Here is a 14,737-nt window from a genome sequence, read left to right as displayed (position 1 = left end):
CCTCACCGAATGTGTCTGTGTTGAGTTTGGCCATCCTGGGGTGGGCAGGCTCGAGGCTGCTGTCAGCGCTTGTCCTCACCAAGGGAGGCCGGGGCTGTGCACGGGGGGCTGTGCCTGAACTCCCAGGAACCTTGTTCCTGACTCGAGGGGAGCCAGCAGGGCCGTGCAAGGGCTTGAGCATCCAACATGGCTCTCTGCACCCACAGTGAATGCTTTCAGCCCCTGCAGGGCCATCGAGTCCCAGGTTTAGAGCCGGATCCTGCTCCAGCAGCAGCCAAGTCAGGGCTCGGCCCCGCTTCACCCTGCGCGTCCCCTCCCAGAGGCCCCGCTCTGCCTCCTCCCTCCCCCGCTCACCCCCCCCCGGAGCCTGTGCCTGTCGCGTGTTTTATCCATGAAGTAATCCCCTCTGCAGCGGCTGCAGGAGCCCAGCTTCACCTGAGTGCAGCGGGGTTTCTCCTGCCAAGCGCTGAGCAGCACAGTCCCACTCGCTTGGAAGCCGCCACGTGGTGCCAGTGAGGGCCCATGGAGCACATCCTGCAGCCCCCCAAGAGAAAGGGCCACATGGGGACAAGCCAGAGACAGAGTGTCAGGGCCCAGGGCATTCCTTTGGTTGCCCTGGAAGGTCGGGGATCTGGACAGGGGGGTCTGGGACCCTGGCACAGAGCCCAGGAAGACACTGGCTTTGAGCTCAGTCCATGGGAAAGGCTTCCTGCACTGCAAGATGAATTACAGGCCACAAGAGTGTGAAAGATGATGAAAAACTGGTTTTGGGGTTTTAGTATGGAAGTAGATGGGAGCAAGATGGAGGATTTGGGGCGTTGTCTCCTCCTGCTTCTTTCTTCTTCCTTCACTCTGTTTTCTGTAGTGACGATGGCACAAAGTAGTTTAAGGAGATTGGGTCAGAATAGAGATTACCTGTTTAGTGTAAGTGATAGGTATTGGCAAATAATGAAAAATAAAGAGTATGTAACAATTAGTATAAGAGGTAGTGACAGCCCAGCGCGGGAGGAGTCGTCAGATGCCCGAGCAGCTGCACAGACCTTAGTTGGGCACTGAGAGAATTGTAAGATAAGAAACAATAAACAAAGCGCGCAACCTTGAAAAAACAGAACCTGAAGACTCCGTCTCTTTCTTGTGTCCGGCTCAGGGCTTTGCAGAAGGCAAAAAGACTCTAAAACCACCTGAATCTCGGGAGAAAAACCCAAGAGCAGAGGGGGTCACCCTGGAATTCCACTGGGACTTCAGGGCTGCAGCAGGGACTCTCTGGGAGTGGGTTTCAGTGTGGCAATTCAGAATTTTCCTATGGAAATTAGGACCTGGCAAGACCTGCAAGTCCCAAGGGATCCCTCAAAGACTCTTTTATTATTTCACTATCCAAACAGTCCTGTTCTTACATGAGCCAAATTGTATTCCTTCATCTTGATGAAACTCAATTAAATATCCACAGCCAGCACAGCGAATCACATAAACTGGCAAAGCAGGATCAGGAATAAGCAGAATCTCCATTCACCTCCTGTCCAGGGCATTTTCCCTTTTTGATGACTGTGGTCGCTCTTCAAGCTCAGCACTGCTCACCAGCACTCAAACAGCAGAAATCCCCAGTGAAAATGCTCCTCCCCTCCCCATGCACATTTACCAGTAACCAGTGTGGCCAGTGAAAATGCTGCTCCCCTCCCCATGCACATTTACCAGTAACCAGTGTGGCCAGTGAAAATGCTCCTCCCCTCCCCATGTGCATTTACCAGTAACCAGTGTGGCCAGTGAAAATGCTCCTCCCCTCCCCATGCGCATTTACCAGTAACCAGTGTGGCCAGGATCAGGACACAGCAGATTTTCGGATGTGCCAAGGCAGCCTCTCACCTGCAGTGTAACACACGGATCGTCTGCGACCTGCTGTACTCCATCCCTGCCCCACACTGGGCCCTGTCACTGCCAGCTGGCAGAGCTGTCCTTGCACTGCCCCAGCTCTGCAAGTTTCCTTCCATCCGGAATCTCAGGGGGAGTGGGGGCTTCTCTGAGTTCCTGCAGCATCACCACTGCACGCGGTGGTCCTAGAACACCAGTCTTAAAAGTGCAAACATTTTATTGCTGGCTCTTCCTATTATTATCATTATTGTTGTTGTTGTCATTAATTTATTAATTTTTATTATTTTTTTAACTCTGGCTATTCCTTTATTTTAGTAAAGAGGAGCTGTGGTTTCTCCCTCCTGCTTCCTTTAGGTGGAGTGAGCTGCCCAGCTCATGGCTTGTTTGCCTTTCACAATTGTAAATGACCAAGTATGTGAAATATGTTTGGGATTTGTTACTGGTAGTTAGGGGCCACCCTGTCAATTTTAGCACCCCTGAGTGAGAGTACATACGTGATTTGTGTATATGCTTCTCAAATGCTTTCATAAATCAAATTGAGGGAGGGTATCTAAAGCAGAGAGGCCCTTCTTGTGTCATTTCATGTTAAGGAAATGCAATTGCAAGTAGAAAGGTCCATTCATTTGGGAGAATACTAGAATATTGTTGAGGTTAAGTTAAGATGATTATAGGTAATGTAAAAGGAATAACACCAACTATCCTGGACCTTTCAAACCCCATATTTTACCCTAATAAAACCTATTTCCAGATGTCAAGAGCCTCAAAAGTATGATCGACTCTGAGTTATGCTCTTTGAAAAAGAAATGCTGGTTACTCGAGGTTCAAAATTGTAAAATCAGAGAAAGAAAGAGAACCAAGAAAAAATTAACTCTGAATTGCCTCTCCTGCTCCCCATGGCCATGCCTGCCCCAGGACCTCTCCAGCCCCATTAATGTGGAGCCACTAATGAGGTATAGAAAGAATGTTTCATCCTTCAGGGATGGCAAACAACAACAAAGAGGCTGAAATTAAGCACAGCACCTACTTTGTAGATAACTTGTACATAGAAGGGGACTGATAAGATTATTCAGAAGAAATGCCAAGAGAGCCAGAACACTGCATGCTAAAAGACAGAGCGATGTGTTTGTTTACACGCCAGGGCCAGTTGCTGTAAACTCCCTGAGTGAAAACTAAGCTGGCATGAAGCTTCAATGGAAATAGGATTTACCCTAGAGAGGTATCTAAAAATAAACTGAGTTCTGCATCAGAAGACACTGTGAATCCCGTTACACAAACTGCTTTACTAATGCTTGGAAAAGGACTTCTGCAGAAGAAAACAGTGTTTATTAATAAAGCCAGAGCACTTTAATTTGTAACTACTTCATTAACAGGAAAGGTAACTATTGCAAATAGCCACTGTAGGCTCCTTGGGGCCCATCTTGCTGCCACTTTCCAGCTCTGCCTCTCTCCTGCTCTCACTCACATGGAAGCTGTGGGAGCCAGCTCTGCACTGGGCCAGTTTTGAGCCATGATCCCACCATGCTTGGCCACAGCAATGTGCTTTTGTCCCTTGTAACAGAGCCCTCAAGGTGAAAAATGGCTTCATTAAAAGTGAAAAAAGAGTTGCACACAGCAACTCTTGGAGTCCCTGTCACCAGGAAAGAGGGTTGTGCTGGCGTGTGCCACCCCCCTGGCAGAATGAGGCCTCCAAACCCCAGGGCACAGGCAGGGACATCCCCTGCTGCCAGCCCTGCAGCTCAGCCCCGCCAAGGAGCAGCAACCCTGGCTCCTTCCCAAAGGAGAAGCGCAGCCAGAAACTCTGCCATGCGTGGCTTATGCGCTGGAGAGAGAATTTCTTTGGCTGATACAAGGCTTGACTGGGAGACAGAGCATTTTCCTGTCTTTTCACAAGTCCCTCAAGACCACAAGGGCTGGAAAGCCTTTTAGCTTTGCCCCAGAGAAACGCAAGATGTGCAGCTCGGTCGTGCAATTGCTTGTGTTTCCCCACTGACACTGGAGCCAGCAGCATTGTCACCCCGGGCTCCCCAGTGCCAGTGGCTGCCTCAGCAGGGAGCTGCTCCATGCTGGCCGAGCTGCTGGCAGTCAGCGCTGGATGCTGAGCCAGAGTCCAGCACTGCCCAGCCCGCCCCACCAGCAGTGCTCCTGCTGCCTCTCGCTGACAAATTTGGGAGGGACAATGCTGCATTTGCTAGGAAAGCCCCCAAGCCCTGGAGTTTCTTTCCCTCAGTCAGTGGGGTGGCATTGGAATTTCGGGGCTGGGAAGGGGAGCAGGAGGCTGCTCACACAGCAGGTGCCTGCTGCAGGGACTGGATCTGTCCTGAAGTGCCACTGAGAAGCTCTGAGCCATCTCTGGCTTCTCCTGATGCAGGAACCTCCCTTGGAAAGCTATGGACAATTGCCACAGAGAAGGGCCCTGCAGCAGGAGAGCAGCAGGAGCCCAAGTGTAAAAGCCAGAGACCTCCCAAGCTCCTCCTTAGCCTGGCACAGCCCAGGCCTCTGTCAACCTCTGCCCCTGGTACTACACCCACTCCCAGAGCCTTTCTCTTTAGCCCAAGGCTCCTGGAAGCACACTCTCTCTGCAGAATCTTCTGCAGAGACAGAACCTATTTATAGGCTTCTCTTAACACCTTGTTTAGAATTTGCCCTTTTTTCCCAATTGTGATCCTGCTCCGGACCTCCCTCGGCAGAGGGAGTGTTTCCATCTCCCCCAACTACTGCTATCACCATTTGGTGAAGGAAAGCAGTGTCTGGAGTTGCCTGTCCCGTTATCTAAATATTGTTGTTCCTGTGGGTCAGCATTTCCCAATCAAAATGGGACTTTGCCACATCCCAAAATGACAGGTTGCATCCTGACTTTGTGTCCCTCCTGCGGATTTATCATGCTGTAGAAATAAATGGTGCTGGTAGTTGTAAGTAAAGGGCAATGACAGCACATGTGGCTTATGCAGGCATAGGAAGATGCAGCCACACCAGTTTGGCAGCAAGGCTATGGCACTGTTAGGTGCTCCACTGGAAACAGGAATTTTCAATGGAAGTGTCCATTTAAGAAAAAATGGGATTTGTTGGAAAATTTTCATAACTGAGTGATCTCTAACAGTCATTTTATTATGGCTTAAAACAGTAGTTAAAACCCTCTTGTACTGTGAAAAGGCTTTGCTGCAAGATGAAAAAGTATTTCCCTCCTCTGAAAGAAAAAAAAATTCTAGCTGAGACCACACTTCTTTCTTTTTGCTAGCCAAAGAGCTGCAAGAGAAGAACTTAAACATTCCCATTCAGTTTTAGTGGCCTTACACCTTGGACTGGCAGGATAGGCTGTGGGTTTCCACGGTGAGTGCCCAATGTCTGCCCCGGCAGCCAGAGGCATTTTCAGGCAGTGCAAATCCATCCCTGCCCCTGCGGCAGCCAGCCGGGACTGAGCCACGCAGGGACCCCACAAAGACACACGAGGGTGGAGCCCCACCCCAGCCCGCAGCTGCTTGTGATTAGGAGACAGGGGGGTATGCAAAAAAAATCCTCCTGTGGATTTCAGGAAAGTATCCAAACCCAAATGTTTAAAAGAGGCATCCTAGAAATGCTAATGAGCACGTGTGTCTGCAATGGAAAGTTTAATTCCTTCGTACCTCCTCAGCCACTCATTTCCTTTGGGCAGTTGTTGGCTCAAATTCTCCTCTCCTGCTGCTTTGTGAATACTGCCCATGCCATCCTCGCCTCCTGACCTGGCTTCATGGAAACGTTATCTTCTTCTAGCCTGCAGCTGCTTCTCCTACTCCTGTCTTCTCCCAGGGTTTCTGTTCTTCAGTCTGACACTTACCTGATACAGACCTGGCTGTTTTTCAGTTTCCCAAACCACTGGGTTTGGGATAAATTCTGTCCATGCCTTGCCACGTCTGTCCTACCTCCATCCACCTCCTCCCTTGAGTCTTACCACAGCTCCCTTGGATGAATTCAGCAGGGGTAGCTGATCCAAGCCTCCAGTCAGAACCGGTGGCTAAGAGCAGTGAGGTGTGTCCCAGCATCTGGAGTTTCCTGATTGAAATGCGCACTCCTAGGTGAGAAAATGAAAATGTGGGTCCCTAAAACTGGGTGCCTGATGCCACAGGGTTAGATAGTCTCAGCTGCTTGATCTTTACTTCCATATGCACAATCTTCTTTTTCCTGGCCTCCCCTTCTACACCAAACACTTTTCCTAAAACTGCCCTTCATTTACGGCTTCCTCCATTGGTGTCTTTATCCTGATAGCTCAGTACATCTCTTATCTTGGTGCCTCTCCTGCTGTCTCCAAACCTTTCCCATGTGCTACCAGTCACACTTGGAAGCCACTCCCTGCGGAGATTCCATCAGCTTTGTCCCCTCCTCTAGCCACTCTCCACATGCCTACGAGCATCAATCTACCAAAGCACAAAATTAAAACAAGATCAGCTTTGTGCCTTCAGGATCCATCATTAACTGGTCATTGCCATAGAATATTTTGCAATTATTTTTAAATCATTATTATTAGATGTTTTGTGGGATCCCTAGGAAAAAGACTTTTCCCCCCCCGTGTGGATCATGGAGAATACAACAGTGCCTTTGGAGAAATCTTGTTTGTGCAGAGCAGAAAGAAGTGAAGAGCACTGACTTTGACTGGCATGATGCAGCATGATCTGTTTAGTGAACCTGAGTGAATCTGAAATGCCATGCAGTTCCCAGTGTCAGGGTGATGCCAGAAGGTGCAGAGATGGCCTCATCTTGGTCTGCTGTGTAAGAAAGGGGGAGTTGCTGTTCCAGAGATGCTGATCTCAGCCAGGTACAGCACAAATGAGGCAAAGCTTGAGAGGGTTTTTGTACCAGCTGTAAGGTGATACCCCTCAAATGAGATGAGAAAAACCATGAAAAGGAGAACCCTAAATCATGGTAAGGTGAGTGAGAGCTTTTGGGAAGGTGGACTGCCAAATGGAGCACTCCAGATGTCAAAAAATAACATACGTTTATGTTCAAGAAAAAAATTAACAATATTTTATATTTTATTACCCCCAAAATGATTAATTTCTAATTTCACAATATAGAATCTGGTTATGTTTTTCTTTTTCCTCTTCAAATATCAGTTTTAAAGCAAAAACTTCTTCCAATTAAAAAAAAAAAAAATTCAAAATAAATCAGGGTTGGCTCTTACTCTGGGGACAGAGGGGTCCATCCCCCTTGGGGTGACTCTTGTAGGCTGCACCTCTCCCCCACTGCCCATCCAGCCAGAGCCCAGCCCAGCCCTCTCAAACCAGGACTGTGCTCAGGCAAGAGCCACAGCTGGATTTGCCTCTCCAGGGGCGCAGAGGGTTCTGTGGCCCAGCAGGGGACTGTGAGAAGCTGTGCTGGAGAGAGCTAAAATCTTCCCCAAAACTCAGCTTTGTTTAGAAGGCAACTGGTGAGAATTTGTTGTTGATCTCTGTGCACACCCCTCCCTCCCTCAATAGTAACAGTTCTTAGAGCAAATCTCTGTGTTGGAAGCCAGAAAATGAAAGCTGTATGGTCTTTTATCAGACTTTTCCCCAGTTCTTACATTCTTAGTATCAACGTGATAATGAAGAAATTATGCTGTTTTTATTGTGCATGAAGCTTCTAACCCTGCAATGTTTTTTTTGTTGAGATTTCCCACCAGCTTTACAGCATTATAGCCACCTTTTGCCAAAATTGTTTTTAAAATGTGGAATTGAAATATTTTATCCTTTTAACATAAAAATCAATCCCCTTTTTTTGCTTTAATGAAATGATTTGTAAAATTGAATCAGGGACTTCTTGCTGTTCTGCCATCCTCTTCTGCCATCTCTAACTTGCTTTCTCCTTCCCACAATTTTTGGATCTCTCTCTCTCTGCTCAGGGTAATTGTGGGTCCACAAAACTGCACTACCTCTTGTGCAGATAAGCAACCTGAAATCTGAGCCATGAGAGATGGGATTTTATATCTTGGGTTTCTCAGACAGGACTCCAAAGACCCAAGGACTGAGAATTTCACCCTTCGAAATCACATTTGGAAAATGAGAGCTGGGGCCAAACCTCTTCCCTGGGAATGCTGCTACTCAGCAGCTGGGAGCCAGCTCTGAAATCAAGGTCTTTTTGGAAAAAGCCAATGGAAACGGGCAGATCACACTTCCAAGAGCGATCATCTGGCTGCCCAAGGTTACTGAACAGAATGGGAGGCTTTAGTCCCACGTGTGAGTGACCAAGCTGTAACCCATAAACTTCCACTGGCAAATGCTCCACCAGAGCTGTAAAACCTGGATCAGTAACTTCCTTAGGTGACTGATTAGCAGCGTGTCAGTAGCAAGACCTTGCAACAAAAGTGATAAGTGACAAATCTGAGGAGTTTTACAGTACTAATGCTTGTTATTGCTTCTCACAAAATGTTACCAAGCTTACAATAATCTTTACACTTTCAGCAAAAATGTGAACAGTATATTTGAATATATTAAAAAGAATTAAAAAAACATTTCACAAAAAACATTTGTTGCCATATGAAAGTCTTTCAGCAATAAATGCCCACACCAGTATTTAAACATTGTTAAAAGTATAATGATTTGTACTAATAAATTATGCAACAAGAGAGGTAAACAAAATAAAATTACAGTATAGCTCTCCATGTTCCTCCACCGAGCATCCGCAGCTCTCGGAAGCTCTATTTTAGATGACTAATTAAGAAACCGATATTTTCAGAGCAACAAAAATAAAAGCTTTTATTTGTTCATTTGAATATAAAACAGGCGTTATCACAGATGTACAAAGCGTACTGGTGGTTTAACATACAAGAAGGTTGCTGTCCTTTGCACATAAAAATTTTTTGTTTGAATCTGTGATTGGCTGAGTTACATGAATTTCTCTAACCAGTCACCACACTCTATGAAATAACGCTGCTAACATTCAACTGATAAAAGGGACAGTCTTCCCTTGGGTAAAGTGTCAAGCAGGATTAAATATATATAATAAACAAGCACCATGAGGAATCTGCTCCTGTTTGATTAGTTTTGTGTTTATGTTCATTGTGTACCCTCTCTTTTTGTGCATGTGCATCGAGTTGATTACATGGTTTTGTCTGACTCCAAAAGCACAAGGTCACAAGACAAACATTTTATACATTCTCATGAATGGTTTATCTACAGTACAGTTTCTAATACAGAACAATCCTTCTTTATTGCTCAGTCTGATGGTGCTTAAATGTTTTCTTCCTTTTGCTTGCACAACAAAACCAGAAACTCAGTTTATCATTTCTCTTAACTCAGGATTTAACAACCACAGATGACAGGTTGCAGAAGAGAGCTGTTATTAACTGCGTTTCACAACTGCATTGCAGTTCTTTTATTCTCTACAAATGCAAAGTTGACTTCGTGAAGGTTAAAGTAATGCTTTGAACGACAGCGAGATTTGTTTTGCAGTACTGAGATCAGCAATAGCAGGACTTCACAAGTTAGTTCACACACTGCAATTATGTTTGTAATCAATCAACATCTTGTCCGAAACCTTACAACAACTTGCCATTAAGAACAGATTTTATTCTTTTTCGGGAGCAGAAAATGAATTTGACAAAGTATGGGATTGGTCTGCAGAGCATGAATAGGGCTATTCACAGGACAGTGAGGGTGGAAAAGATGGCCTGAAAGAAAATGCGTCTGACGTGGCGAGATGCTCTGTACTGTACATGCAGACTAAAACGTCCCTACCTTTTAAAAAGATTTTTAACACCCAGCATTGAGACTCCCTTATACGTGATATAAACATGATAACATTTGCCCTGCAACAATCTTAGTCATGCATATCCGGTAATGAGAGCCAGCACATGAACGTCATTTGGGACAAATAAGAAAAGCATTCTTGGACTGCAGCTGGTAAATCCCACTCTTGATCACAAACAGGTCAATTCAGTTACAATCACATGAAGGAGGGGAAAGGTTTTAAAAAAGGGGGCATGGGGGGCAGGGAAGACAACAGAACTGGGGAATCAAACCCCTCTTTTCTCCAAAGGTAGTAAAATGAAGGCAGCTGTGATGCATGTTTTTCTACTCTTCTCCCGCGATGGCCTCGGGCTGGAGGCCACGGGACTCTTCCGTTCCTTAACCAGGCAGATGGGTTCCTCTGATGTTTTAATGTGTTTAGGGACTAGTTAGCAGATGCACGATCCGTGCCAAAGGGTGGTAGTGACTGTACGCTCCTCTCCGTTAAGGAATAAATTAAAGACCATTGAAACAATCGTTTCCTGTAAATGTAAACTGGAAGCGTTGGCCACCGAGCTATGTGTCCTAGCTGAGAGGCAAATTGATAACTCTGTGCAAAAAACCCCGAAGTTTTTCCTTATAGCAGTAAAAACACCAACTAAAACAATGAAAAAAATTGTGCAACAAAGTTCTGCAGCTAGACAACAGTGCTATTCCTCAACCTGCCTTTTCTAAGTCTAACAAGTGTATGCACATGCCAGCACGAATATTTATTGTTGCCTCCATGGCAAAGAAAAGAAAATTATTGTAGTGCATTTTTAGTCTTAAATTCATTCACTGCCTTAAAGGCAGCAATAATTTCACTTGCTGGTATCTAGAGGATTCTTTTTGACAGGGATACTTAGCAATCCAGGATTGCTTTTTTTCTTTTTCCAAAAAATTTGTGAGTAACATTTGATTATCTACAGTGGGAGACACCATGCAAGTGACAAGTACTGCATTTTAATCTTTAAAATCTTTTGTCATTAGTGAATTTATATTTCATATATATATATTTGATGTGATACTATCCACTCAAGATAATACAACACTTTGTTTTTATATTAGCAAACATTTCAAGAGTTTAATATTCTTGAATGTTTCTTCTCTTTTATACTTCTAAAGAGATCAAAATAAATTAAACGTTTTTTACATAATTACAGAAGAAGTAGTTAACTTATTTTATCTTTTTAGTTTAGTACAAAGATATTTGCAAGCTCATTGCCGAAATACACCTTATTTATAAATTTCTTCCATTCTAACGCTAACAGCAAAGGCTCTTTGGCCTCTGGGCTTTCAGCATCTCTGACAGAAAGCTGCAAGATTTCTAATTGAAAGGTGCTACTTTGGGTTTTCTCCTCGTACCACTACATATTTTCCTAAGATGTGGGATCTAAAATGGCTTAAGTTAGTAATGGATCTGTATTCATCAGCTTCTTATGACATATTAAAACAAATGAAGGAAACAACTATTTGTATTAGTATGCAAATTGTTTTAAAAGAATCCATTTGGAGGGCAGAATAAAAAAAAAATCTACTTCAGCTTACTTAATGTAAAATACAAAGCCACATTTACTCAAAAAGCAGTATTGTCCAATAGGCAAAAAAAAAAAAAAAAAAAAAAAAAAGAAGTTTTAAATGGGCTTTTCCAACACACTGAAGGGCCTTACCCCATAGTCCTTCTTTTCTAAAATTTAGTGGTAAAAGAAAACATTTCACATTATATTTCCTGCCAATCGTGACTGCTTTGAAAAGTCGTAATAGAAACAGTTCCATTCTGATGAGTGTCAGCATCTTATCTGCACACTTTTTTAGTGGACACAAAAAAATTTTATACATCTATAGTGAAGTCCATGGAAGCTTTAAGGTACAAGACTACATGTTGTAGGCCACATAGATGGGATCTAGCTGGTCTGCCAAAAATCCATCTCGTAGGTGCATACGTTGTTTCTCTCCACGGGAGTTGATAGGAATTACACCAATGTCCACAACCACCACCACCCCTACAATCAGATAGTGTTCCTCCAGGACCACGTTGGTGACCAAAGGAACAAGGTCCAAAGCTTCTTGCTCAGATCCATCCAGCTCAACTACAACGACCAATAAATTTGTCCAGGTAAACACCGCACTGGAACAAAAGAAAAAAAATAATATTAGTCGTGGGGGTTTTTTCACTTATTTCATTTTTTATCCCTTTCCTTGCACCTTGGTTACCTTTTGTGGGAGCTCCTTGGGCTCCTTCCATGTGCTCAGGACAAAGTGCAAACAGCAAGAGAGAACATGCTGCAGGCAGGGGCAGAACAGCCCCATGGGCTCTCTCTTTAATACTGCTGCAATTTTAAGCATTAGGCTGAACTTTACAGAAACTTGCATGGAAGGAGGTGGTGAGACAGCATGTGGTTCCCTCTGAAGCCAGGGAAGTGCTACAGCTCTGCTGTGTTCACGGAGTGATGTGTGTGTGGAGGTGTCTTCTCTGGGGTTTTTTGAAGAGCAGCCCAGAAAACCAAGGAAATTAAGAAAGGAGGCATCAAGAAGAACAGCAGGAGCATAGTCTGAGCTGAAAGGTCTGTGGGATAACTCCTGCCAGTGAAGGGATATGGAGCCCTGGGAAGGCACATGGCACAGTGCAGGCTGGCAGGGGTGCCTGGGGAGGGAGCAATCTCCCTGCGCCTGCTCGTCAAACGCGGCTACGCGCCTTCGGGAACAGGCTGGCTGCTGACCAGGCAGGTCAGAGCTCAGCACAAAAAAGCCGCAATTCTTCTGGACCAATTGGTTTCCACAGAAATAAGGCTGTGTCTCCATCTGTTTTATTTTGTCTGTTTTATTTCTGTTGCATTTAAGGGGACAGGAGTTTTAACATTACTGATTAACAGTTGAGACACTCAAGGGAACACCATAATTCCCAGTACCTTCTCTTCACTAAAAGAGGTTTGTAAGACCCCAAAGTTTTGGTTAAGCTCTTGAGCCAAAGAAGGTAAATTTTGGGTTCTGCTACCTGGGACCGTTTCTGGGTAAGGATAATGCATTTATCCTTCCAAATATGGAAGCTGGGAGGGTATCAAAGTCTGGTGCGTGCATCCATCCAGAGTAGTTTTACAGCTTCCCTCCATCCTCCTCCTCACATCTCCAGAGTCTCTAGTCTTGCATGTCAGCGGAGGTCAACACAACTGAGCCACAAAGATTAATCTCATTCTTCCTTGCAGGAGCTTAAGACTGAATCACAGAATGTCTAGGTTGGAAGAGACCTTCAAGATCCTCGAGTCCAGCCCATGCCCTAACACCTCAACTAGATCATGGCATCGAGTGCCACATCCAGTCTTTTTTAAACACATCCAGGGATGGTGACTCCACCACCTCCCCAGGCAGACTGTTCCAGTACCTTATTACTCTTGCCATGAGAAACTTTCTCCTAATGTCCAACCTATATTTCCCTTGATGCAGCCTGAGACTGTGTCCTCTCGTTCTGTCAGCTGCTGCCTGGAGAAAGAGACCAACCCCCAGCTGACCACAGCCACCTTTCAGGGAGCGGTAGAGAGTGATAAGGTCACCTCTGAGCCTCCTTTTCCCCAGGCTGAACAACCCCAGCTCCCTCAGTCGTTCCTCACAGGGTTTGTGTTCCCAGCCCCTCACCAGCCTCGTTGTCCTCCTCTGGACACGCTCAAGCATCTCAACATCCTTCCTAAACTGAGGGGCCCAGAACTGGACACAGCACTCAAGGTGTGGCCTGACCAGAGCTGAGTACAGGGGAAGAATGACCTCCCTGCTCCTGCTGCCCACACCATTCCTGATCCAGGCCAGGATGCCATTGGCCCTCTTGGCCACCTGGGCACACTGCTGGCTCATGTTCAGCTGCTGTCACCAGCACTCCCAGGTCCCTTTCCTCCTGGGCACTGTCCAGCCACACCTTCCCCAGCCTATAATGCTGCAGGGGGTTATTGTGCCCAAAATGCAGAACTTGGCACTTGGACTTATTAAACTTCATCTTGTTAGACTCTGCCCATCCATCCAACCGTTCCAGATCTCTCTGCAGAGCCCTCCTACCTTCCAACAGATCAACACACGCTCCCAGCTTAGTGACATCTACTAATTTACTAATGAAAGATTCAATACCCTCTTCCATGTCAGCAATAAAAATGTTGAACAGAAGCGGCCCCAGCACAGACCCCTGAGGGACACCACTGGCTGCCAGCTGGATGCAGCACCATTCACCACCGCTCTCTGGGCCCAGCCAACCAGCCAGTTCCTAACCCAGCACAGAGAGCTCTTGTCCAGGCCACAGGCTGCCAGCTCATTTAGGAGTATGCTGTGGGAGACAGTGTCAAAAGCCTTACTGAAATCCAAATAGACAACATCCACAGCCCTTCCTGCATCCACCAGCTGGGTCACCTGGTCATAAAAGGTGATCAGGTTGGTCAAACATGACCTGCCCCTCCTAAACCTGTGCTGGCTGGGCCTGAGACCCTGGCCATCCTGTAAGTGCTGTGTGATGACACTCGGTATAAATTGTTCCATTATCTTGCCAGGTACTGAGGTCAGGCTGACTGGTCTATAAGGACTAGGATCCTCCCTCCCACCCTTTTTCTGAATGGGTGTCACATTGGCCAGTTTCCAGTCATCTGGAATCTCACCAGTGAGCCAGGACTGATGGTAAATGATGCAGAGTGGCTTTGCAAGCTCATCTGCCAGCTCCCTCATCACCCTGGGATGGATCCCATCTGGGCCCATAGATTTATGAGTATCCAAGCATCTCAGCAGTTCTCTGACTGCCTCCTCTTGGATAATGGGGGGACCATTCTGTTCACTAGCACCATCAACCAACCCAAGCGAACAGCTGTCTTGAAGTCGTCTTCCCACTGAAAACTGAGGCAAAGAAGGCATTAAGCACTTCTGCCTTCTCCTCATCGGCAGTTACTAAGTTCCCTCCCTCATCCAATAGAGAACAAAGGTTGGCCTTACCTTTCCTTTTACCGTTAATATATTTGTAGAAACATTTTTTATTCTTTACAGACTTTGCCATTTTAAGTTCAAACTGAGCTTTGGCCTCCCAAATTTTTTTCCTATATGCTCTAGCAGCCCCCTTAAATACTTCCTGAGAGACCTGACCCTCCTTCCAAAAATGATACATCCTCTTTTTATTCCTAAGTTCCTCCAAAACC

At 45.7% G+C, this 14,737-nt stretch overlaps 1 protein-coding gene across 5 annotated transcripts in view; it reads right to left on the bottom strand.

Annotated features, from left to right (window-relative positions):
- Positions 1–8,543: 8,543 nt before the first annotated feature.
- DIP2C (disco interacting protein 2 homolog C) overlaps positions 8,544–14,737 on the bottom strand; it is a 311,580-nt gene continuing 305,386 nt past the window's right edge. For all 5 annotated transcript variants that reach the window (XM_040085482.2, XM_040085492.2, XM_040085501.2 and 2 more), the window contains one exon: positions 8,544–11,709. In XM_040085482.2, the coding sequence (XP_039941416.1) occupies positions 11,457–11,709 (253 nt within the window). In that variant the 3' untranslated portion in view covers positions 8,544–11,456. The remainder of the gene's footprint in view (positions 11,710–14,737) is intronic.

Source organism: Hirundo rustica, chromosome 1 (assembly GCF_015227805.2).
Source record: "Hirundo rustica isolate bHirRus1 chromosome 1, bHirRus1.pri.v3, whole genome shotgun sequence".
Taxonomy (NCBI): Eukaryota; Metazoa; Chordata; class Aves; order Passeriformes; family Hirundinidae; genus Hirundo; species Hirundo rustica.
This window is presented reverse-complemented; position numbering and strand designations above follow the sequence as displayed.